Here is a 27,273-nt window from a genome sequence, read left to right as displayed (position 1 = left end):
GCTTTTGGCTTTCATTCACACTTCAATACTTAGCAAAGAAAAGCTGAAATACTGCTATTTCAGTATTTCAGCTGCTGCTATTTCAGTATTCTTTAATGACCAGAACCAAACAAACCTTATTATTAAAGGCAGAGTCTACTCTTTATCCTTTCTAGCTAACCCTTTTGTAGTGTGCCAAGTGTAATCTGAATCATGATCTGATCCATGTTTTCCATCAGAACCAGAAGAAAAGGGCAGAGAAAATGGAAAACCAGGGACACAGTGGCTTGAAAAGACTGAAATTATGTGGGTGAACAAATCTTTGTTCAAAGGTAAAGTTCAAAGTTCTGGGGAAAAAGCATCCCTAATCATGCACAAAGAATGAAAGAACAACATAAACCATCAGTTTAAAATGTCAACATTTAGCCTGCAAAAGTAGAAAGTAATTCAGCTCTTCTCTTTTCCCCACCAAAACCTATGCTGTACCGGAAGTTGACTCCTCTCTTTCCCTGTTGTACCCACCTTCATTATGTCTGCCTTTCGTTAGGAGAACGCTGATGGGAGCATTTTGATCCTGGGGCCCTAGGTACTCATGCTGGCGGTGTATTTCGGGCGAGGGACTGCGGGAATGAAGCCTGTCCCGACTACGGCTCCTCATTTCCCTCTCATATCTAGGATCAGATAAAGACCCATGACTGTAGCTGGGTGGGCTGTAGTCTCCTCTGTAGTCCCGTTCATAGCCAGCATCCCTGTCGATGCTCCTTCCTCTGCTCCAATCCCTTCGGTAGTCTCGATCCAAGCTCCGATCCACGCTCCTGCCGCGGCTGCGATCGCGGCCATAGCTGCCTTCCCTGACGCGCTCTCTGCTCCGGTTACGCCCTCGGTCATGCTCATCCCTATAGCTCTGATCCAGGTTGTTTCCCCAGCTTTGGCTGCGCCCCCCGTTTCCACTGCGCCAGCTTCTCTCACTGTAGCCACTCCGAGCACTTTTGCCATCAAATTCGGCATGGTCATCCATTACATCTAAAGCTCTGTCCTCATAGTCAAGGGAGGGGCTTCTCTGCAGGGCAGCAGCCTGCACTTTCCTTGGTCTTTTCACTACCTGTTCAGTACAACAGAAAACAAACAAACTCATATCAAAGATCAGAATGTGAAACTGAACAGATCAATATTTTTCATGTTTTTAATGCATCTTGTGGGGGGGAAAGGAAAAAAAAACAATGTTCTATTTATTACTGGACAAGATCTGTGTATGAAGAACATGATTTGCTTCACCAGTCATCACATTAAAAAGTATATAAAGTATATTAAATATATACTTTAAATTAATTAAATATATATTTTATTCTCAGTTTTTCAACTTTGTGATACAGTTGATTGATTTCCATTTGCTTCACCTTCAGAAACTATGTCTTTGTTTTATTTAGTTTGTGCTTTGCATCTGGCAAAGGACTGCTTTGCTTTGTGCAGTTAAACGCACTTTATAGAAGAAAACCAAAATCCTAACTGGTTTTGCATGTTCATACCACTGTACATTGAATAAATTTGGAATTTACTTACAATAGTGGCCACTTTTCCACTTTTCCTAAGCTGCTGAACTGCAAAAGAATGTAGAACATTTTCCATTGGGGTCCCATTAACTATGACCACTCGGTCATTTTCTCTGAAAATGGGAAGGGAGATAAAAAAGGAAAGAGGATTTTAGACAAGTCTTCATGAAAACAGCAGAACAAAATTTCTTCTTCTTTTTTTTTTTTTTTCAAGAGGAAACTTACGGATTTAATTCTATTTAACAAGGAGTTTTGCTTTAAAACTGTGTTTGCTATATCAATTCTACAATATCTGAATATAGAAGCAGCTTTTGGTACATCTAAAAATTAGATATTGATATACACATTATCTTTTTGTATATGCTATATTCAGCTTAAGTACCTTGCCATAATGCTTTTTAAAGAACATTTGTGATGAGTATCAAAATTTTTTTATTTAGTTCTCTCAGGGCTCCTAGTTTTTCACACCTAGTGCTAGACTTCTTTCACATAAGAATTTCACGAAAGCTTAAAACTGCTGTAGCCATATCCAATATTTAGGCAAACACTGATAAGTAAAACTGCAGGACATTTTTCTTAAAATCTGGTGTTCAGGTCACATCTACTTTGTAGAATGGTGATTGGGAGAAAAAAATCCCCAACAAAATGATAATACACAAGAAGTCCTCCCTGCCCTTAATCATTGGCCAACTGAGACTACTAACTTTTCTCTTCAGACCTCCTGCATATCAAATAGGCCACTAACAACTAACTCACCTAACCCCTTATAAAATAGCCCCATAACACTGATCAATTTAACTCATAAATTTCATAAAGGCATTTCAATGCAAAAAGTGAAGAAGATTAAAAAAAATTACAAATTACCAATTCTCATATTATTTTATTTTGCTGACTACCCAGTTACAGTCAGAGCATTAGCTCAACAAATTACTGGTTCCTTTGCCATTTTCTGCTAGATAAAATAATTCTTTGGTACCAACCATTTTAACTTCATCATAATCAAATCACATCACAATATTCTTTCAAAATAAGAAGATTAAATACCCTAAGCCTCTATCTGTAAGGCACTCTAACTCCTAAATTACTTTTGTACCTCTTTTCACACTCTTCCAATTCCTTTTAGTGGAGAGTATGCCAGAACAGCATGCTATATTTCAGTATCAGTTTCTTCCAGGTTTATGCAAGAATCTGAATAGCTTTCTGGACAGTCTATACATCCAAAGCTAGCATTGAACTTAATGCTGTGATATTATGTCAAGAAGTCCATCTACATGTGCTCATTTTACCCTACAAAAGATGACAGGATGGTTTTGCCCATACACTCTGAAGGTCAGACTATATTCCTTGAGTTGTTGGAGAAACAACTCAAGGAATGTCCGAATGTGCCCAAATATCCTGATATTCCCTTGCCATCATCAATTCACCTAGGATCTTTCATAATTTCTGGACATGATTCCAATTCCCAAATCACAGGTGATTATGGAACAGGATGAATGACAGTGGTGGTGTGCAGGGATCACTGCTATAAAATGTAGGATTTCGGTACATCTACATTAAAAATTATTTGTTATGTGCTTTACAATTACCCTTTCATTTAGTTACAACAACAATTCCTATGTCAGCCATTTCATTTTCTGATGAAAAATAAATGCATGGCAAAAGAGACAGAATCTATTATCTTAATTTATTATTGCTGCACAATTATTTGGCATTCTTTCAAATTGTCTAGTCCTCATCAGGCATTTCAGATCAAATGATGAAAACCTGGACAGAATCCAGGACAGAATCTCTCAGCCCACAGATTGTTTGTACATGATAAATGCTGCCTCACCAAGGATGAAGTTATCAGAAAGACAACAGAAACATTACTTCCATAATTTTCTTCTTCTCTAGGCTGACTTAAGTTATTTCTGGAAACTAACGATTGATCACTAAATGTGTTTACTGGAAGAGGAACAAGGAAGATATTTTAAGATACTAATGGTTTCTACTGTTTCTTTAAATGAAATGCAATCTTGAAAGAAACTTACTTAACTGTTAAAAGACTTTTCAACAACACCACTGAAATGTAGTAATGTTTTACCAAATAGCAACTAACACCTCTATGTAGAGTTTACTTGTTTTGCTGCTTTAAGGTTTTATTTAAAGAGACATCTAGATATTCAAGAGGATACCAAATCTTGATTAAATGACCAGGATTTCACCTACATCTGTCTAAAGGTTTTATGTATTCTACAGCCATGCCCCTCAAAATGTCAGACAAAGAAAAATGTGCTTACTGAAGTAATCCATCTGCTGGACCACCTGAGAGAACATCTGAAATGACTATCGATGTTTCGCCATTTTCAAAATGAGGGTTATCTCTGCCACCAGAAACCGCAATCCCAAATCCTCGTTTTGAATCCTTTAGAACAAAAACCAAATACAACAAAACTTGAATTGACAGGGAGAAAGAAGAGGAACATGAATGTTCTCATGATGGCACTCTATGTAGATACTATTTAAAATATGATAGCTGCATGCAAGTGCTGCAGAAACACACAGTACCTATAGATTTAAGAAGGTTTACACATCCATATATCAAGATGACAAGTTCTTGTCTCCCAAAACTTCTAACGACTTATGATTGTTAGTAATTACATAAAGATCTCACTAAATTTGCCTATATTTTGCTTCACCATCCCATAGGTTATTAATATAAAATTTATTGTTAGGTAAATTTATTTTATTAGTGATGCTTTGGAGAGTGGAATAGCTTTCCCAGAATCTCATCTTTCTAATGATTGCTAAGTAGTTCATAACAACTACTTACTCCTCAATTAAAATAACAAGATAATGGTTGATTACAAAGAGCAAGTAGTAAACTTGTGCATTGTCCATATAATCATCCTCTGTCACAATCAACTGTTTTATATATCTAAATTATGTCAAATCTGTCATAACTGATTTGTAGAAGACCTAAAATAAAAACATAAAAATTCATAAAAACAAAGAAATGCTTCACAATGCCAAGCAAGCACATCAATTGCACTAAACCTAAGAGTTGTTAGCATAACTGAACTCCTGACAGTAAGGTGAGCACAAAACCACAAAAGTTTAACTTTACCAGCTATTTAGCATACACATCATATCACTAAAAATTACATATTATGCTACATTTTAACAAAATTTTTAACATAGTGGCAAAGTAATACATCAAGTTAAAGTCATGCTTTTCCCCCAACACCCACTCAGCATGTGCAATTCATCATATGTCACCTAACGCTCCACTCATGCTGGTAGTTGATTATTTTTTTGAGGAGGAAAAAAGCAAAGTGATTTTCTTTTAAAAGAGCACTTTACTTGCTACAGCTTAGTTTTACAGGAAGCAGTTTGACGTTTTACATCAAAACAATGACTCAACATAATGGCAAAATTCAACGGTAGTGGCTGATACAGCAAGCCCTTCACATCTCAGTACCCTGTTTGTCTCTGTGGTGAAGAAGTAATGCTAATTTACATGATATCAGAGATCTGAAATGTTGGAAATTACTGGAACTAAGATCATTCTCCTGAAATGTTTTTCCTGTGTACCTCTGCAACCTAAAAACCACCTTCTTCTCAACCATACCTTCTCACACAAGCTGTGTAGAAAAGATCGCTATTTCACCTCAGGTCATCAAGTTCAGTTCACTGCAGAAGATGTGAAAAAGCTTGAGCAGCTCGGTGCAGGCTGCTCACTGAACCTAGATTATCAGCTGGGAAGGCTGCCACCACTGAAGCCACAGTGCACACCTTGTGCTGTGGTGTGGCAGCCTAGCTATTAAAGAACACAGGCACAAGCGCTCTGTTTTCTTTAATTCAAAAGAACTCCACTTGATGAGATATTTCCCCTTTCCTTAAAAAAACCCCTTTTAAAGTGACACCTATAGTCCACCTGCTTTATAAGTTTTAATAAGTGTTTTTCCACTAGATTCTATGTTAGTATATATTAAATATATTTCAAAAATAAAATCAGTGGAATCCTGTTCAGTGATTGTTACAAAGCTTGGACAGTAACCACAACCTGCTTGATAGAACCATTTGCTTTACTTTTAGGGCTCTTCAATAATTAATTTAGCTATGTAGCTGACATGTGGTATATTACACTGTCATTAGAAAGACCAAACAGTAGCAAATATGGCACTTAAATTGCTAACTGAATTTACTCCTAACATTAAAGAGTATGAGCAGCAACTAAGCTTTAAATAAAAACAATATCTGATTTGGACAATGCATTAATCCCATTCTAGACTCAGACATGCTAATAACATCTATTGCAAAACATATTCAGAGTAAACCAGTCCTTGAATACTTGAAAACAAAAATATAACAGGCGCTCACTCACCTTTTGTAAGGTCACTGTGTACTGTTCCCATATCAGCTCTTCCATGCCTGGGGCCTGCTGCACACAGAAACCAATTAGTAAAGCACAGAGCATATAACTATTTAAATTAAAATGTGAAATATCCCACTAAAATGCAGGTTTAAAAATAAATTGCATATTCTGATATTAGAATTAGAGGATTAGTATGAAACTAATAAAATGCATTTCAATAAATATTTTTCTTTAAAAAGGAAAAAAAAAATATTAATAGGCCCAGGGTAGTAAAGTACCTCCACGTTTCACTGGTTTAACAGCTCATTCTGATTTTCTGGAAAATCCCCATTCAGTAAATTCAGTAATTCAGATCAACTAGCATTCTATAGTCCTGATTCAAATAACACATAAAATACCTATGGAAGACCTTTTTTTCCCAGTATGCAGTAAGATTAGCAGTTGAAACTGAGGTTTTCAGAAGGAACTAGACTTCAGATCTCTTGCATCTTGGCCATGTGGATTTAACAAAATGTTTTGCCCACTATGAATTACATAACTAAATGTTTAGGTTCCCATCAAGAAATTAAATTTTACGGAAAACACAATATATCACTATATAGTACAGGTATAGCCATTTCTGTGACACTTCTCAGAGACTCTTTTTTCCTCACATCTCCAGTTAAAACGGATCACTTTATCATACATGATATAACCTGAAATCTTTCCAACATCACAGCTTAAAATATAATACAGAATAATCACCCAGCTGTGATCCATTGTATAGAAGACAGACAGCCCCTTCAGTGTCTGCCCTGTAAAACTAGGAGAAAAATGAGCCACCACACAGCAGGAAAGTGACACTGCAAACATTTCAAATTGGAAAGCATCCACTGCAGAAGAAAAATCCAGGCACTGCATATTGCAATGAACATAAGCCATGAGTTTCACTTGTTTTTACTGAAAGTAGTCATCCTTTACATCAGAAAACTGAACTTCAGACAGAAGCTCAGTTGACACTTAATAGTCTTTTTAAAGGCATCATAGGGAGTACTGACAACTAAACTCCAAAACAACAGACAGAGAAGTGACACAAGAAGGGTATGCGTGTACTTTCAGGCATCCCTTGCATCTTCAGAGTAAGAATTCTTGCAGTGCACAAATGATCAGTAAGCTATGGGTGTTATTTCTCATATGCAAAAAAGAAAAAAAAAAACTTGTTGCAGAGCTCCAGTTGATTCCGTGCACCACAAAGAGAAACTACATTTACATTTTCCATTGCACATTCACTGTACTGAAGAACAAAAGCGAGTCCTGCTCAGAGGTTCTGAAGGAAATTGCGAAACATTCAGCATTCTTACCAGGAATTTCACAACACTGAACAGTGTTAAATTTCCACTGTTCTGCCAGAAAATGAACAATGCTTTTCAGTTTCCAGAACCTCTAGCGTCTAATTAAAAAGAAAATTAAAAATAGATGTAGGAGATGGCAGCTTATATTAAAAGTAATACATGTAAGTAATTGCTTCTAAATTTTGACTTGTCTAAATCAGACAAGAATATGTTCATAACTATTAGTATCAAAACATATGTGTCTTGAGGTCAGTGTTAATGTGCTGAAACACACAGTAAAATTATTTTATCTGGTATTACCATCTAACCAGCCAGCATGTCTAAGCTTTCAGCTATCTGAAATTGAACTCACTTGATATATTCCCTTACACAGAAAATCTTTGCCACAAATGAAAATTTTCACCTTAACTAAGCTCTTCTTTTGAACTCTGTGATGCTGCCATAAATGGAAGTGACTAAGCTTGCTTGTCTGGCATGTAGGAAACAGTTTGCCTGCTACTGACCCTTCCTACAGTTGTGCTTTTCTATGTATTTTTAAGCTCTGCAAAAAATGAGTCTGTGCTGAAGAGGGGCCTCAGCGTCACTTAAATTCCATCTGACTTCACTGAATAAAATCTTAAGAATGAAAGTCAGTACCAAATAATGGGTAAAATTTGAAGGACAAGCAGGTAGGTTTAAATTTTGTAGAAGCACAGAAGATGGAAAACCTTTTCCATCCTCCTCTTGGTAAAAAAGCCTCAACAACTTACACATGTAACAGAAACATCATGTAAATTCAGTTTGCACAGTATGCAGCTCCTACCATCACCACCTCCCAGCCAAGAATAGAGAGGCCAGCTCTGAGCAGGTCCAAGAGTAAGGCAGGCAGAATGCAGTCACAGGGAGTTTACTATCCATGGGGACAAAAACAGGCTTGAGAAATGACTGCTTATTCAGTACAACACTGCAGGAAAAGGACGGAGGAACAATATTAGGGATGGATGTATGGATATGAAACAGAAAACTTACGGGAATTTCCTTCCAGAAAACTAGGCCTTCTATGAGCAGTGGCATAAGTATAACCTTGTGTACAAGTGGAGAGATGTATTGGAAAGTAAACCAAAGCATCAAACGCCTACAGAGTTAAGTTTACTTTACTCTGACAAATAAGTCTTATGGTATCTGGTCACCAGGGGAAAAAAAAAAAAAAAAGTACTAAGAGTGAAAGAGAAACTACTGCCTACAGACACTAAAATTAAGGTCTTGCAAGATACCAAGCCTATAGTGTCATCTCATTTGTGTCTGGAAGAACATCCTCATAGTATCAGTGACTGTTTCAGGTACATTCTGTGTAAATTTTGTGGGTTTATTTTTACCTTGAAACTGTTACTGAAAATTCAACAACAGATAATTAAGCAATTCACTTTTAAATTCACAAGTAGTTGTTAAAGTAAACCATTTTTTGAAACTGCTCCTTAGGAAACTGCCTCCCATTTGCTGTACTCTGCATCAGGGAAAGAAAGCACACTATGTACTTGCAAAGCTGATTTTGCACGATGTAATTACCAAGACAACATGACTAGCTCTGCTGTACTGATACAGCAATGCAGGCTGTGCAACACAGTTCAAAGAACTGAATGGTCACCTTGCCGTAAGGCAAAAACAATCTCTAAACAATAATGTCTTTAACATTACAAAATGTACTGCTGCTTGCCATTGTCACGATGCTAACCCATACCCGTACCAGGGAAATGGAGAAGAGAAGATTGAGAGGGAGGGAGAGTCTACAAATGTTACAAATCATCAGCTGAGGACTTGATCAAAACTAGTATCTAAATCTCCACCCAAATTGCAAAATTCCTGTATTCCACATTTAGTGATGTGACTCTCCTCTGAATGCATCAAGTGATGAGTTATGAAAAGCCTTCATCACCTTGGCAATTTCTTCATACTTCATCTGTAAGGAAACACAAAGGGATCCTGAGCAGCTTGTGCATCCTTTACAGGATCGCAGTTTCACTGCAAGATTGCACACCAAAACACTGGAGAGAGAAAGGCAGGCAAAATGGTTAAGAACCCCACCTCCAGTTACTAACAGTAACTGCTTTACAAATCCACACAGGTTTCACACAGACAACAGGATACCTGCAGTAAATGCAAATTATTATAATTGGCTACTCTATATTCATTAGGAACTATAGTCAGTCCATTTCTAATTAGAACACTGCAGTAAGGATTTGCTTAAATCTGTCTAATGCTAATATACTAATGACAGGTGCTTTCTAAATACCCAAAATAGATTGTTTAGCAGAATCTTTGGAAGGAAACTAGTCAAAGTGCTAAAATCGTCAGTGTGCAACAAACAGGCAGCTGCTGCAGCTCTGACTGACAGTCATCAAGAGATTTACACAATTACTTGCTACTAAGAGATCACCGAAGACAACTTCATTCATGCCGAAAGAAGAACAAAACCAGAAGACCTGCCACAACAATCATCTGGCTATAAAGCTGAGTTGCAGAGGGGAGGGATATATGAGGGCAGGAAGGGAAGAAAAGACGTGGAGAAAGATGCAACAAAAACCAACTCACGTGCCCTTTCAAAATCCCCAACTTTTTGACTGCATGTGACCACATTCTCTGCAGAGCCTGAGCTGTCTTCATTGTTGCAGGATATAATCTGTGAGGGAACGCTGTACATCCCGTCTTTTCATCTGTTTCCACCACTCAACACGGTTATGTAATTCTAATACAATAGTGGCCTACATACTCAAACAAATCCTGCTGTCAGTTTCACACAGAAACACATCAAAACCACAGCAAGGAAATGTGCTGTGAGTTTTACTAACTCTCAATTTCAGAGATTCCAGGAAGATGCAGTGCTGTAATCTTATGTTTCTTTGTTTGTTTTTAAATGAAGTATCAAAAACAGATCACTATGCAGCACCTTATTCTTCTTCCAAGTACCTATGGGTTCACCCCGTCAGGAACCAAATTTAAACTTAAAAGAAAAAAGGTTTAAGTAGCACAGTGCAGATGATTTGAAAATTCATATACTGGCTACAATATTTTACAGTTTTTGCAGAACTGTGTGGGCTTGGCTCCAGCAAGAAAAAGGAGAAATAAATACAAAATTATACTGACTGAAAATTACAGTATTTGCCATCAAACATTCAGTAAGGTATCATTTGTAAGAACAATAAGCTGATTGCACAGCCAAACAGATAGGTTACTTTATTGGAAAATAGGTCAAGCTATCATTCCCATTTATGCTGCATGAATGCTGTGAAATTTAAGCCTCAAGTGAACTTTTCCCCTAGACTTTATGTAAGTTTCACAGAGAGTGAACAGATAGGAAGACATGCCAAGTTTGTACACAATGATAACCAAAACCTCCATACATAGATTTCATTTTTCACTAGTAGACCAATTTTAACTGCTAAAGAGTATTAATTGAGACAGCAATGGAAAATATTAAGGGTTATGCTGTTCATTTTTTGGTGGAGTTGTTGGGGAGGTTTTTTGGGGGGCTGGGGAGATTAGGGAGAATAGTGGGTAGGAGGGCCACAAAGGGACAACACATATGTTCAAGTTTTTCCATCCAAAATGAAGGCTGAATTCAGTATTCTGCATTTTGACTGTGACCCCACTTCTGCATTAGCCAGCAGAACTAGGATGAACAGAGGTTTGCACCTTCATCACTGAGCTGCCAAGAGTAAACACCAAGGGGATCCAGGAGAGGCATACTGACACCAGCCCCCAGCTCAGGGTACCCACTTGGACACAAGTAAAACTTTTAATAAAAGTTTGGTAAAAATAGTTTAGAAAATCCATCAGCATTTCTAAAGAGCACATTCCTCTCAACAGACTCGCATTCACAGCTTCCAAGAGTAGTAGTTATTTATTTATTTATTTTACAAAAAGAGCAGGAAAAAGAAACAAATGTAAGTACATCTTTGAGACTTCTCTAGCCCTGATTTCTTAGCTTTTCTGTTTTCCTCCCCCTTGCTCTGAAAAAGCTCCAGAAGCACTCCAAATAGAGAAGAAAAGACCATGACGACACAAGAGAACAAAAATGGTGAAACATTATCCATGAGCTGCAGCAGTTAGAACAGCAAGGACTCTTCTTTCTCGGCTTTTGGACTACCCTTCTTCACTAAAGGAATATAATGAGAAAAACGAATAGATTGCCTCCACCAAAATTTATAATGAAATTTTTCTGAAAAAAAAATTAAAAAAATAATCAGAAAATCTAGGAACATTGCTGCAAGTGAAGAGACCAGAGAATCAGCAGAGAGATACAGGTGTCTGCATTTGGATGTTTCACTTTGAAGGAAAAAGGATCCTCAGAATAGGATACCTATTCATTTCTTTTAAAGTGAGATAGAAAAAAATTTCAATGGTCCCAGACACTGTCCTTTCACTTTGCCTGCATGCCTCTTCACAAAAACTAACTACAAAGGGAAACTATAACCTAACTTTATACCTAGCACAAGATTACAAAGGCAATTACAACCCTTTTACATATCACAGCTATTATCCACAGATCTTTAAAAAGCAAGTTCAACTCCAATGACAAATACACACTCTGGTTCTTTCTGGGAGTCTGATAAAATGTTCCTGAATCATGTGGGGAAAGAAAATGAAGCATGATTATCTGGTTTATAAACTGGGGAAGGTAAAAGGAAAAAGCGAGCTCTCAAAAAACTCAACAGAAGTTGCTCTACCTCAGAACATCATAACAAAATCTTACTGAAACAGGCTGCATTGCTCCACTCATTCTAGTGAAAATTTTACACCTAGCACTATGTTTTGATCTCTTCCTCTACAGACAAAGAAGAAAAAGGGTGTTTCCTCACACATAATCTATACAAGCAAAACATAATCTGTCCAAGCAAGCAGAAAGAACACCTAAAACATTCTTGTTGGCTTCATTATGGAAGTAACACAAAAAGAGAGGTCCTTGCCCTCCAACTTTTCCTGTCCCCCTTCATATGCTACTATGGATGTAAACATGAAACCCTGAAAGATGAGTCCAGATTTTCCCTAAAGACAGACCCTACAATGATGATCAAGAACTACAAGCTTCACTGAAAGCCACTCACTTGTACACAACAGAGGGGAGGGACTCTTAGCCACTGATACGAACAGCCAGGTGCAGGGAGTCCAAAGCTGCATCAAGACCTAAGTACTCCTGGTCTCAAAGACCAGGTACACCATCAGAGGAATCAGAAACTGCCTTCATAAAGATAATTATGATTAACAAAAGAGGATGGTCTTTGATTTACAGGTTTTCAAAGATCCTGATCCACTTCAGTTTCTGGATGACACTAAAATGACTTCTGTAGAGAGGGGAGGCTCAGTGAAACGAGGAGCAATCTATACATCAGTGTGTGGTGTGAAGCACCTCACCTCACTTTCCCAGCTGAATGCCATAGCTCACATTATTAAAGATGTCCACAAAACGACGATGATACAACACAAGTAGCCAGAGCTTGATAAGTACTTTTAATATAGTGAAAAGTGACTGAAGAAGAACAGGACCTTTAACAGGCCTTTCCCCTGCAGTGAGGAAGCCACTTGGAAGAAAGCTTCAACTGACCCGCTCCCATGAATTATCTGTGTATGATACAGCAGATCTTTGATTAGGACCCAGGAAAACAAGAAAAAAATACTTTTACCCCTGGATCTTTTACAATACAGCCAACACCTCGCACAAAAGGAAGTACCTTATTTTCTACCAATAGATGATCTGACTCAGAGAAGAACATCTATTTTTCCATGTAAGTTCCTGCACTAATACAACAACTCCCAGAAGAGCAACAGATCCTCCTCAAGAAACAGGTTCCTAGAACACTGAACGGCTCACATTAAAGAAAGAGATAAAAAATGGTTTGTAAAATATATCTGCTAGAAGTAAAAGATAACTGCTCTTCAACAATGGCAGAAACTCCCTCTCTTTCCTCTTAGGGGCATGAGGAAGAAGAAATAAGGTACAGCTGCATGTTTAAAGATCATCAATTTTACTTCCACATTCCAGTAAGATCAAAATGGTTGATAACATCACAATGGGTTATATTATCAAGATGCAGGAAGTTGGGAGAAAAAAGGTCACAAACTGTACACATAAGTATACTTCTGCAATGGAAATTTTTGAAGGAAAAAAAAAAAATCAGAAATGAGCTATGCAGCTATCCTTTCTTCCGCTTCCCTCTTAACAGACAATTATCTGTTACATTATACAAGGTTTGCTTTCACCCAAATTACTCAACAAGAACAAATATTAGCAAAATACTTGTGCTGTATTGGCAAGGTAACAAACAGATTCATCAGCAACTGGTAAAGTGGAAGTTGCCCCTGCTCATGGCAAGAGGGTTGGAATTCAATTATTTTTTAAGTCCCTTCTAACCCAGATCACTCTGTGATCAGTTTATTATTAGACTTTGTGTCAGATTTTTTTTTTTACACAATGCCTGTATAAACAGCAACCTGAAGAGCTTCATAAAATGACCGAAAGCAACATAAATTGAGCATAATGTTTTAAAATTTTATTTTTAATAGATAAATACATAAAACTATGAGAAGTTGAATGTCACTACACAGAAACACAAATCATTTTTCATGCAAAAGACAAGATACTGTTTAAAGCTTTTCTTAATCATATTTCACCCAGAAGTTATACCATTCAGTTGATATAAATTGTGAATTCTATCTAAAACAGTACTGGAAAATACTGCATGAAGTACAACAAGCCTATTCCAGACATTCACAAAACAATCTTTAGTTCTTCAGTTTCATGAAAACTTTTAAAATCATCGAAAGAGAACAGTTAACTAAACAATAATGAAAGGGTCTTTTGTTTCATTTCTTTCAGGAATAGCATGAATCCATCATGACAATAATGCCCACAGTCATTACTGTGCTGAGCACTATTTCACTATGAATTTTGGTTTCCAGTAAGCAAAAGTACTACTTCTTAAAAACCACCCAGTACCAAAGCTCTCAGCTGCAGAGCCAAGAGCATAATTTAGTTTTCTTGACTTCAAGTCAAGCAGCCTAAGTGTTGTGCAAGGAAGCCATCACACAGATTTCCTCCATTTCTGTCAAACAAACGTCTTGCAGGAAAATAGCGCCAGTAACTGGAAAACAGGGATTAACCTTCTCCCACTGTGGGAGTTTGAGCCAGCTAACAGGTGACAAAGAATCCTTCCTGGGTGGCAGAACCTGCATTCATTTCTACCTCTTGTTGCACTACAACACAACAAATGCCTTCCAGACTGCAAGCTGATCCAGAATCCGCTCCTATCCAGAATGTGGGAAATGAAGGGCAACAGCACTGTTCATCAGACTATTGAAAATATTAACTGACAAATGAATCTAGGTCTCATTTGCATTGTAATTCTGATATTAACATTCACAACATAATGCCCCAGATCTCCAAGTGCACCAAAAATTGTTTAACAAATAAGCCCAAGGGGATGCAAAATGGTTTCACACACAGTGAAGATCAATGCTGGTCTGGATCTTTGACAAAGAGCGTGCTTTTCAATGCAAAATATATGACTTCATCCAGCTCACAGTATTTAAATGACAAACAATGCTTAAATGTAATGAAGGACATCACACACTCTGCCCAGGGCAGCAGCCCCTGCAGTAGCATTCTTCAAATGGCTCACAGTGATGAAACAGCATTCCCCAGTTGAGAGAATTTTTGCAGGAATTTGCCCAAGCATGGGAGAGAAAAAAATAAATCAGAATAGAGGCATGGGATTTAACTTTTGTAAATATTTAATTTTTCTGCAATTCCACAATAGAAAGGGAGTAACCTGGGCACTGAAAAGAAGACAGTAAATAACATGGCATAAGGCATCCTTTTGCTGGATTACAGCATAGGGCGTGTAACGTCTGGATAGCTTTGTGTTGTTTCAGCTCTGTTTTAAAGAAACCTAAATAAAAATGGGGATGCTGCACATATAAATATCTGAGCAATGTATACGCTAGACTCTTTGGGAAAGGAAAAAAAAAGGAACTTGGCTTTTTGGGGAAACTTTTTTGTGTTCAAGACAGTGAGATACTCTTTAGGAAAGCTGTATTTCCTACATATTTTTACCAAACATTTACTAATTACACTGAAAATTTTCAGAATGCAGGACAAGTATTTTTTAAGGAATAAAAGGGAGAATTAGGATTTTCGTAAAATATTCTGAGGCTGAGTCACAATTCACCTTAGAAACAGGTTACGAAAATCCAAGTGGGTTGTATTTTTAATTTGCTTGTTCTCTTGCTTTCTAGGTACTTTCTTCTACTCAGCCTTGTCAAAGTTTCCTTGCCTTTAAAAATGAGCACCTTTGGATGGTCCTCACAAGACCAACACCCCTTTTCATCTTTGGCTACGCAGGTTTTCCTTCTCAAACACACAACCTCATAGGCTGGGTATAGGTTCATGTGGTAAGAATTAAACGAATTCTTTCTGACCATAATGATTTCCACACTCCTCCTGTTCATTTACATGCAGCTCCTTGACTCACTCTGTGAATTCTGGTATTTAGTTCTTAAAAGGATGCCAAGACAGCTTTCTAAAGCCACAAAAATATGCTCATTTTTTCTCACTGAATTACTCTCTTGCCATTTCTGTCAGTTGATCTGCCAGGCCAAAGGAGATGGCAGAACAGATATTAGAACTCTGCAGCTAAATTCAACTTGGACAGCAGATAAGGCCTCCCTTTTAAGGATGTACCAGGGGAACAAGATTTTATAAAAGCAAGATTTTATAAAAGATTATATCATAGAATCATTTAGGTTAGAAGTGGCCTCCAAGATCACTGAGTGCAGCTGTTAAGGTAACACTGCCAGGATCACCACTAAACCATATCCCTACATGGCTTTTAAACACCTCCAGGGATGATGACTCAACCACAACCCTTGGCAACTTGTTCCAATGTTTGATAACCCTTTTTATGAAGAAATTTTTCTCAATATTCCATTGAAACACTGTTCTAGTTCTTGAGCCACCTATGTCCTCTCATTTTGTCACTAGCTGTCTCAGAGAAGAGACCCCACCTGTCTACACCCACCTTTCAGGCAGTTCTAGAGAGCAATGATGCCATCCCTGATCCTTCTTTCCTCCAACATAAACACCCTCAGACCTCTCAGCTGCCCCTCACAGGACCTGTGCTCCAGACCTTTCCCCAGCCTTGTTCCCCTTCTCTGGACATGCTCCAGCTCAATATCTGTCCTGCAGTGAGGGGGCCAGAACTGGACACAGGACTGGAGCAGTGCTGAGTACACAGGGACAATCACTTCCCTCATCCTGTTGGCCACACTACTGCTGACTCAGGCTAGCATCCAGTGGCCTTTTGGGCCACCTGGGCACTGCTGGCTCATGTCCAGCTGCTGTCACCACCATCCCCAGGTCCTTTTCTGCTGGGCAGCTTTTCAGGCACTCTGCCCCCAGCCTCTAGTGCTGCTTGGGGTTCTGATGAAAGCGTAGGACCCATCCTTTGGTCTTGTTGAACCTCACGCTGTTGGTCTTGGACCATGGATCCAGTCTGTCCAGATTCCTGTACAGAGCCTTCCTACCCTCAAGCAGATCAGTTGGACACTCTCGTCCAACCTAGTGTCATTTGTCAGATCATCAACCAACTTGTTAAACAGGCCCAGACCCAGTACTGAGCCCAAGGGAACTCAACTTTTAACTAGCAAGCAGGTGGATTTAACCCCACTCACCACCACTCTTTGGGACTGGCCATCTAGCCAGGAGCATGGAAAGAAAAGAAACAGAGGAAAAGACTTCTATGGAAAAGACAGGAACACAGAAGTTCCCAAGTGGCTTTAAGGTTACTTAAGAGTATAAGAAAACATATTATACATTAACTGATCATCCCACTCTGTTCTATGCTGATGTGGTCCCACCTCAAGTCCTGTGTTCAGTTTTGGGCACCACAACATCTCAAAAGATACAAAGCCATTAGAGAGCAAGCATCCAAGATGGTGAAATGCCTTGAGAGGAAACTGTATGTGGAGCAGTTGAGGTCACTTGGTCTGCTCAGCTTGGAGAAGAGGAGGGGCAGGCACTGATCTCTTCTCTGTGACAGGACCCAAGGGAATGGCCTGATGCTGCGTCAGAGGAGGTTTATGCTGGATATTAGAAAACGTTTTTCACCCAGAGGGTGGTCGGACACTGGAACAGCTCCCCGGGGCAGTGGTCACAGCACCAGCCTGACAGAGCCCAAAGAGTGTTTGGAAAACGCTCCAAACCCGCCATGCCCGCACTGCCCCGCGGCACCGCCAGGGGGCAGCACCAGCTCCGCCCCGCGCCCGGCTGGGAGAAGGGAAAACAGATCCTGAGCACTCCCGTTAGGGCAAAATCAAAATCCTGTCCCAAACCCTTCCCTTCACAGTCAATGCGACACAAAACGTGATGTTACACCAAATCTGATAGGGGCTTTTGTTTTCTTTCCTTCATCCAAGCCCATAAGCTATCTTCAGACAGACTAGTTTGGGGTTGGGGTTTTTTTCTGTTTGCTTGTTTTGGTTTGGTTTTTTTAAAATTGATTCTGGTATTATTAAGTGACTTTTCTTATCACACGTATTTCAGGAATTTATTGTACTGTTTATAAAAAGGAAATAAACATATTCCCCATGCAGTCTAGTGTTCTGGAAAAAAAAGAAATCTGGTACTCCACAGGTGAACCACACACTAATGCAGACAGAGAAACCATGACACCATGAAAATAGGTATCTGAAAATTAGCAGTTCTCCATTTTAGCACTTAACAACAAAAACAGAGTCACAGTTACATTTTCTGAGTGAAACTTTTTTCTTCCGAACTGCTTTTTACCTGAACAAACAGTTTACACTTTCAGAAAGTACCACGAGGTCCTTTAAGGTCCTGATTTTGATGACATAAAAGAGTAATTTCCCATTACACCAGAAAACTAAGCAACACACATACAGAAGGATTTTCTAGACTTAATTCAGTTATATTTGACAGTACTTGCGATCTCTGACAGTAAGAGCAACACTTAATCATTTCAGCTGGGTATGCAAAAATTACTAGGCATTGTGTGGTGTTCTTTTTCAAACAGTGACATTTATTGAACAAACTAATCTCTTCAGCAAGAGATTGACATTCTCATTCCCTCTCTATTGTGGAAAGGAGCTACTACAAAAGCAGTCACCTGCACTGGTTTGGTGCTACCCACAGCAGGCCATCACATACTGTAATATCAGAGACAGGGATGGGAGCAAAATGCAGTATGTATGCTGCAGAGTGTATCAAGTACCAAACATTAAAACTCAGCATCAATTTACAACCCCCATACGTTATGTCAATTAAAAGTACACAAACAAGACTTTTCTGGGATGAGTGGTAGGCATGAGTGGAGTAGGTTGCAGTTGTTATAGCTGAATTCTACTGGACTTAGATGCATACATATGCATCATAAAAACCAGTACAATATCCCATTACAAATGAAACAAAAGCTTGTTCAAGATGAAAAGAAGTGGAAAAAAGGAAAGTGACTGTATTCAAAACACATCTGCAAGATATTCAGGTCTTACCTACTGATTCCCTAAATCTCAACAATTCAGCTTAGATCTATTCCGGGAACAAGTTCTCTTCTGTATCTTTTGCCCAGCAACAGTTCTTTCATTGCCCTGGTAAAATTGTTACAGTGCTCCCCCAACAGGATGCAATCAATTATTCAAAATTTGTGAGGGAATAGATTATATTGAAATAGAAAACTGCCTTTTGGGAGAAAACAAAACAGATCCTATTTCACAGTCGTCCCTTCCCCCCTCTACCTCCCCCTTTAAATAATTTCATTTTTAGAAAATCATTTCTGCCTCTTGAGAAGTAACACTCCAGCAACTAACATTCTTTTCATCAAAGATGCCTTCCTTTTCAAATATTGCTCCACAGAGGACAGAAGCTGATTTTCCCAAGTGTTGTGGGACCTACAGCACCAGCTCAGTGGAGGAGCCTTGGAAATGGCAATTTACTCTCCCACAGGTGTTAAAGGGGCTCTAAAGCAAACAAATCTCATCTCCTGAGGCACGGCTTGTGCCCAATCTTCCAGTAAAGTAGATTTCTCCACCACCCATTTTTAAAAATCTCAGCAAGGCTTGAGGAGGTAAAAACTTGAAAGTCAAGTGATTTCATCTCCAGATCAAAATTCATTGAGGTAAAAGAATGACAAATCAATTATACTTGAATGCTGAATATGTGCAGAACACTGGAAAGTGGAGAGTTAATTTGCTGTTTCATTTTCTGAATGTTTTTCCTAGACTTTCACCCTGACACACAATTATGGTGCTAGGAAGGTTTTTTTTGTGTACACTTCAGGAAGATAACTACTGAAGAGACAATGAACTTTGAGTTCACCTGATCAACACTGGCTTTAAAAGCTACCACTGACTTAAGGCAGCCCCACTCACTTTAACTGTAAACCTAACACATTTCTTTACAGTCACAATATTTCTGGACCTTCTCCTCCTTGGAATACCCACACAAATGATGCTCTGATAATTTAAGTGCTACAGCAAATTGTGCATAAGCTAAGTTCAAGGGGACTTGACCTTGTCTTGGCATAATAAACTAAAAATTCAAAAGTTTGGTTCTGCTGTGCTTGTGGTATCAGCATTTGATGGTGAGGTAAATTAGCCTCAGTAGGTGTACATAATCAATTTCATTAAGCTGGATTTCATTACAAAAAAGAAATTAAGTTAACTGCGAAATAAAGTAAGTGCAGCCACCATTCCTTAAGTGCTTCATTTCATGAATTATTTATCCCTTGCAGTTAAAACATTGCTTTTACTCTTGTGGCATTTTAAAATTTAAAAAAAGAAATAGAAAAAAAAACCCAACAAACCCCAAACACTGAAGCACCATATATATCACATGGTACAAAGTTCTAATTATAATTTTATTCAACTTCAGCAGTACACTTTGTACTGCTGCTGTTTTTGAATGCTTTGTCTTCCTGCATCCATATTCAAATAGCAAACCAAGCAGTAGAAGTGACCAACTCTAGCACCAAAAGATTGTTATTCCATTGGTCATTCAATACCTGCAACTCTGCAATCTGAGAAAAACAAGCTGGGTACCTGTCTACTACTTCCTGCAACTGGCTTTTTAAAGGCCAATTTGTTACTGGGATACAATCCAATCAGGCCAGCATTTATATTTAAGCATCCAGTCATAACACAGAACAGTTCAAACAATGGAACAATTGTTACTTTCCAAGCTTCATCCCAACCAGATTTTCTATCCCTGTTAAGGTTTCTAGTAGCTTTTGTTCTCACTCTATTAATAGAACAACCATATGCCATATTCTTGGAAGCATTTTACTTCTAGTCAAGCATTCCTGTATCTAAGTATGTAACCTTACTACACACTGTCCCATTAGCTTTATTTTCTTGTCTGAAGGAAATAAACCTGAATATAGCTCTGTGTAATGCATAAAATTTAATGACACATTTGATCATATCTAAGTCTAAAACCCCATAAAATTCATACTCTACAATGCATTTCATACAACCACCAATGTTGTATCACAAACCTCACAGAGCACAAACATCAAACTGAAGGTTGCATTGACCAAAAGACAGCAAAACTCTATAAAATCAAGCTGTTTTGACCTTGAAGTCATACATTCAGCATCATTGATATACATGCCACAACAAACAGCTCCATTTATCAGCCAACTCTTCACTGTTTTCCAGTCACACTTGTCATACCTCTGTATTCCTTTCCTTCTACCACCACATTCCTGCCTTCACAGTCCTAAGCAACTCGCTTATCCCTCTCTAAACATCTCAAGAGACTGCTCAGCCATGCCAGAGAGCATTGCTGAAGTTCACTCCTAAACTTTTAACATATTTTGCACGTAACTAAAATGAAAGTGAAATGAAATCAAAATCAAAGTGAAATCTGTTGCAAAAGAGTTTAGCAATTTTTCTGTCATCCAGACAGTGGGATGCACAGTGGAAATGCAGACACGGGGATTGCATTTAAAGGGTTTAGGTCTATAAGTATTATATGGGTACTCCTCACAGTGTATTTGGACAAAGAGGAGACAAATAATCACCGAGCCCCTCCCAAGACCTTATATACCATGAGACAATGGATTAAGCCAGCTGCACCTGCTTCAGTAAAATACACTCAAAATTCCTTTACTCACAGCAAAGTTTCCTCCCCAGAGTCTCAGAAGAAGCATAATTATTTTTTCAAACAACAAAATTAATCATATAGCTGCAACTCTGAATTTTTCTGGGACAGTGTCACCAGCAACCTATCATCCAACATAAAATAGTATGACACTAAAAATCACCCGTACCTCTGATAACACTTATAAAACACTCTCAGGCAAGAAAACAAGCAGAGGAGAGTGGTAAAATTAATGTATTTTCCATTCTTTCCCTTGATCCTTTTGCAAGGCTGGATTTGAAGTACACCATGCAGTTATGCATGACTTAGCTAACATCGTTATGAAGAATTTACCACATTCCCCTCCAGTGTATGTAGAAATTATTCCTACAATAGTGTCAATGACAGCAATCAACAAACAGGCAGTAAATCAACACAAGAGGTAGAGTGGTGAAGCCAGATGCCCCTTTTCTTCCCTATCAAGATAGTAATTTTCACGTGTCTGGCTCATTCCTATAGCACTAAACCGGGTTTATCTGCAGCCATTCTTTCTTCATTTGAAAGGGTGCTAGCAGAGCAATTTAAAACTAAAGCCCTTGATGCAAGTGAAAGTGAAATGAAATCAAAATCACATGCATGTAACAGCAAGGTAAGTAACTTCAGGCACCGCTCCAACCATTAAATGAAACCAAACTGACACATCCTTATGAATCAGGGCCACTTCCACTGAACTTCAAACAGTACACAAAGAATAAACTAACAAGAACAAGCTCAGCAAGTGACAGAAAAAAAATTATTCCTCCTTTTGCAACTTTCATAAGCCTCATGAGGCTTTGAAAAGAACTAGGAAAGAAAAACAAGAGAATCCTTTTGCATATGTGGCTGAAGGGAAACTAAACAGCTCAGCATCATTAAGGTTTAGAAATGCTTCCATTAAATAACCACCCAAAGCAAATCTCATTGTGGTAGCCCCTGAAAGTTCATTCACAACTGAGATTTAGAACAGAAAGTTTTCTTCTTGTGGTCTGAGCCACATGAAAGAGCATTACACACTTCAAGAACCTCCTGACACACAAAGCAGGAGCAAACCATAATAAAGTCTTCTGCTTTTTTCCCATCTGCAAGAAACTGAAGTTATGCACCTGCCTGTAGATGAACAAGTTTATAAAAAATTGGAAGAAAAATTTAATCCTTTATTCAAATTATTGTGATCCAAGAGTTTCAGTTCATTCAGTTCATTCTTCAGCTGCAGAAGATATTAGGAACTTATCTACTGGCTTCTACAGGACAAAGCAGGAAAACATGGCTTGGAAAAGGAGCTGAAAATTAGGTCAAAATATAAAAACAGGGGGGAGAAGTTAATGAGTAAGATTTAACTAATTAAATTCTATAGTTCACCACCATTTAAACATTAAATAGACATCATAATAATCTGCCAAACAAAAAGCCATTCAGAAAATGATAAAACATACTTAAGACTTCAACACATGTTAGAACAAGATTGTAAGTATTTCACATACACTAAAGGGACAGCAAATAGGGGTATATCAACAGTACTCTGGTACAGGGGGTCTCACATTCTACCAATAGCTTGACAAGTGTCTCTGAGGTACAAGACTACTCACCTTCTTCCACCACCTTAACCTAACCTTAAACCCTGCAGGTACACTGGGCACTGCACACAAACAGCCAGGAAAGAATTCTTGCCAAATGGGAGCTGAGTGCACAGCAGCTATTGGAAATGTCACTAGGCATCTGTCTGCAATCAGCACTGTGTCTTTAGAACTCTGACTCTTGGATTTTTTGCCCTAATGTAACACATCATACTGAGGCAAAGCGCATACAAGTATGTCAACTGCCAACAACTGAAAGGGAGATCCTGCCAAAGTACCAAGTCAGAAACCACTGAAAAACTTTTAGGAAACTAAGTGTTAGAAAATAAAAATTTACAGCCAAACTATAATCGTTACTTATCCAAAAACCATGCAAGTACAGTTTCACACAGAAAAGCTGAGTTCTTATGCATCATCTAAATAGCATGCACACATATGCTACCAATTAGCTATGCTACTGTCACTTCAATTGCTTTAATAATCTATCAACTCTATGAACAGAATAACCAAAACAACTGACCACTTTTTATTTCTGGAATAAGAATTTCTAAGGAAAACAAAGAAATAAAAAATGTTAGTTATTTCTCATCCTCTTCTGCAACTCTTCAAAAGGCTTCTCAAATACTGATTGGACAGAAGAATCCTCAGCCATGGCCACTGAAAGAATTCCACATTATCCACTAGGTTTTTGCAAGTGCAGGACCACAGAAAGAAGAGCAATCAATGCCAAGTGCTGGACCATAGAAAGAAGAGCAATCAATGCCAAGTGCTGACCCAGGCAGCAAGCTGCTCAGTTGAGTCAAAGGCCAACAATTTGCTTCTCAGAGCTTTGTTTATGGAGCCTAGAATGACAGTCTAGCTAGACATCCTGCATTATCTCTGAAAAGTTCTTACTGACTAAAGTCATAAGAGGTGAGCATTCAGAATACTCTCTCATCACAAAATAGGTACACATGTGCATGCAAGAGGTACAGCAGGCTAAGTATTGACATATTATTAAATCATAAATAAATTAATAATGAATAGAGGCATTATTTGGTGTGGCTGTATTCAGATGCTGTAGATCAGAGCTGATTTCTTTCCAAGTTTTTTTTTTTTTTTTTTTAATAATGTGGTTTTTTAACAAGAACCATCCAAAACTCAGTTATGAAACACTCCCACAATATTGTTTATCAGATCTAGAGACTCCAGTGGCAGAATACACAAGAAAGATATTGGTCTCTGATTACATAATAGGGCACAACACAAGACACAAACACGTGGAAAGCTGCTGCTCATTATCTGCCTGTTTAGTTAACTGCTAGAACTGCAGGTCTTGAAGGAGCATTTTCTGCTTTACTTGACTTTTTCTCTTTACTTCTTTACTTTATTTTGAAGATCTGGGATAGAGATGCCTAAAGAGTTCATGAAGGCTCTCCTACTACTTAGTAAGTTAGATGATGGTTTATTCTTATAAAGCATTAAGAATAATTGCATTTACATATTGTTTTCAACTGCACACTCCAGTTAGGATGCATTCAGGAGCATAAATCTGCCTGAAGGCTGGTGTTTGCAGTATTTGTCTCTCCTATCAGAAAAGATCACATTAAATTCTTAGAGAATACTTAATTTTCATGGTAAGGAATATATTCCAAATACAGCTTTAAAAAATGAAGCAATTCTAAGTTCCTTTGCAATTTTAACAACCATGAATTGCACTCAGAATTTGTAGTACAGTTGTAAATTTTGCATTTGCACAGCTTCATTTCAAAAAATAAACAGGAAGCTAGAACTCATAGCTGTATTTCTCCAGGTTCTCCTCTCTTTTTCATCAAAATAATGAGCAAACTGGTGTGTTTATAAAAAAAATAAAATTGTGACCTTATTAGTAACTGTATTATAAGGAACATAACCATTGCAGTAGCTCCACTGACCACATCTCCCCACTTAAGTTCAGTCCAGATAAGAAGCATAAGCCTTCTCACAGTCTCACACCGGCACAGGGAAAGATCAGTCAAAGCTTCCATTTTGCTGGCGGAGAAGCTGGCACTGAATTCATAACCAACACAACCAACCCATACTGCAGACTCACAGCTGTGAACCAAAAGGAAGCTTAAACCAAACCAACTAATTCTTACTTCTTTACATGAAGGGCAGGCCCTGAAATGGTTTCCAGAAATGCCATACACTCAGTTGAGACCTGACAACTCACATTTTTTACCAAGCCCACAGAAGTATTGCCATTAACTTCAAAAGGATTCCACCAATATTGATAAAAGCAGGCCAAAAAAGTGTTGCTATTTCAGATGAATGGAAGGAGACAACACAGTCTGGCACTACATTTGTCTGAATACACTGTGAAGTGTCTTACTATGGGTTCATTCCATAATGACTACAACTTGGTTTAAGTGAAGTATTTAAGCTATAGCCATATAAAGTGTCCATCTGTAAATGGAAGGCTTAGTAACTTCTGCAGCTCAAATGTGCACGAGTCAGACTTCCCATCCAATTCAGGAAAAACATATGTAAACCCCATCCTCAAGAGAACCCTGCAAAGCAAGTTACCAGCACATTAATATGGCTGTTTCTATTTTTCTCTCTAGAGCCATCAGCAAATGATTACACCCACTTATCAAATGTACTGGAGCAACAGTGTCAAATACGATGGGATCTGTGTCAAAGGGCTTACAAGAAGGATTAAGAAGAGATGAAATACAGGTGAGGATGAAGGTAACAGAACAAGAAGAGCGGAGTAAGCTACCTGGCTCAACTGCACAACCTCCATGCTGAAGCAAACCCTAACCAAACAAAACCAACAACAAACAAAAATCAAACCATTCAACCAAAAAACAACCCAAACACACCGAGTATGGAAATACTAATATAAAATAATCAACACTGCAAGGATATTTAAGGGTACTGATAATTCTACAAGCCACAAAACAAAGTATGAGGCGTAAGTAAATGTTTATGGCTTCCATCCACGTTTTAGTGGTGGTGGGGGACATGATTGCAGGTAAGTTCAATTTTCTGCATGCCGGCATGCACACCACACCACCCCTGATAAGCAGATGCTGCCTGCTACTCCATAGCCACCTTTATTACTACAGTGGGGGAAGTGGCTTTTCTTCATCAAATCTTCTGAGTTTGCTCCTCCACAGAAACTGGGGTCATTTTCGGTTAAAACACTGCCCTGCACCCTGAGCCCAGCCAGTATTTAAAATACAAAACGAAGCGTCGCCTTCAGGCGCGGCAGGAACCGGCCAGTGCTTCGGAAGACCGCCTGCCTCCCCGTTCCCATCTAAATCGAGAATACACGGTATTCCCACCGCCCACGACTCCAGCACTGTCTCCGCCAGTCCGCGCGGTGGGAAGCGCGGAGCAAACCGCAGCCCGCACCCAGCGGGTCGGCACCGAGCGGGTCAGTACCGAGCACCCAGCGGGTCCTTCCCGCTCACCCGCGGCGCGGGCGGTCCCGGCACGGCTGCAGGTGAGTCCCGCGCTTGGGAACGCACCTGTGCGCGCTATCCCCGCGCTGCGCCCGCCGCCCCTCCCGTCCCCTCGGGTCCGGGCCCGGACCAAGCCCGGCAGGAGGAGGAGCGCGCCGGGTGACAGGGGTGCTACCGACCTGCTCCGCCCCCGTCGCGGGCTCCCGCGGGCCGCTCCCGGCGGAGCCCTGCGTCGCTCCCATAGTGACATCGCGGACCCGGGGGCTGGAGGTCCTACGGCAGCCCCGGGAATGCTGCTCCCGCCTCCGCCGCGCCGGGAGCCGGCCGGGCCGCTGCGAGGGGTTGCGGCTGAGCCCGCGGGGGCGGCCGTAGCCCGGCAGGACAAAGCCGGCTCTGAGCAGCCCTCCACAGAGAGACTTTGTCCTGCCGGGGCCCGGCCGCCCCCGCCGCCAGCCAATCGTGCCTGCAAACGCCCCGGGGAGGCGAAGAAACACTTCCATTCTCCCTGGGAAGAAAAGAATTGTTATTCCCCATTTACAGAAATATTTCTTGTGTTCTTGCCCTTGGCAGCGGCCAGCAGCTGACGCCTGTCACAGGATAAACGGGAGCGATGGGGCCGGTGGCCCAAGCCCGGGCAGCATTTCTGACTTTGAGGCTTTCGGACAGCATCCACAGCCCCATTCTGTCAAACACATGCACCTCTCATGTCCACCTTTTCTGTCCGTGTGATTTTAGGAGGACGTGGATATGAAAGCCTCCACATAGCTGATGGACTCCTCACATTCACAACCTTAGTCAGATTTTCTTCCCACCACCTAACAGCCTTCCACATCAGACTCGAAAGTCCACACAACTGGCCAAATTGCTTGCTCTGGGGGCTGTAATTACAT

General features: G+C 39.5%; 1 protein-coding gene across 2 annotated transcripts in view; it reads right to left on the bottom strand.

The window, feature by feature from the left end:
• TJP2 (tight junction protein 2) overlaps positions 1 to 27,273 on the bottom strand; it is a 62,478-nt gene that overhangs the window by 15,702 nt on the left and 19,503 nt on the right. The window contains exons 3-6 of one of the 2 annotated variants that reach the window (XM_079330290.1): positions 5,896 to 5,952; positions 3,809 to 3,933; positions 1,540 to 1,642; positions 502 to 1,081 (exon numbers count right to left, since the gene is read on the bottom strand). In XM_079330290.1, the coding sequence (XP_079186416.1) occupies positions 502 to 1,081; positions 1,540 to 1,642; positions 3,809 to 3,933; positions 5,896 to 5,940 (853 nt within the window). In that variant the 5' untranslated portion in view covers positions 5,941 to 5,952. The remainder of the gene's footprint in view (positions 1 to 501; positions 1,082 to 1,539; positions 1,643 to 3,808; positions 3,934 to 5,895; positions 5,953 to 27,273) is intronic. The other variant, XM_079330291.1, reaches the window with a different exon arrangement.

This window comes from Erithacus rubecula, assembly GCF_903797595.1.
Source record: "Erithacus rubecula genome assembly, chromosome: Z".
In the NCBI taxonomy this organism is placed as follows: domain Eukaryota; kingdom Metazoa; phylum Chordata; class Aves; order Passeriformes; family Muscicapidae; genus Erithacus; species Erithacus rubecula.
This window is presented reverse-complemented; position numbering and strand designations above follow the sequence as displayed.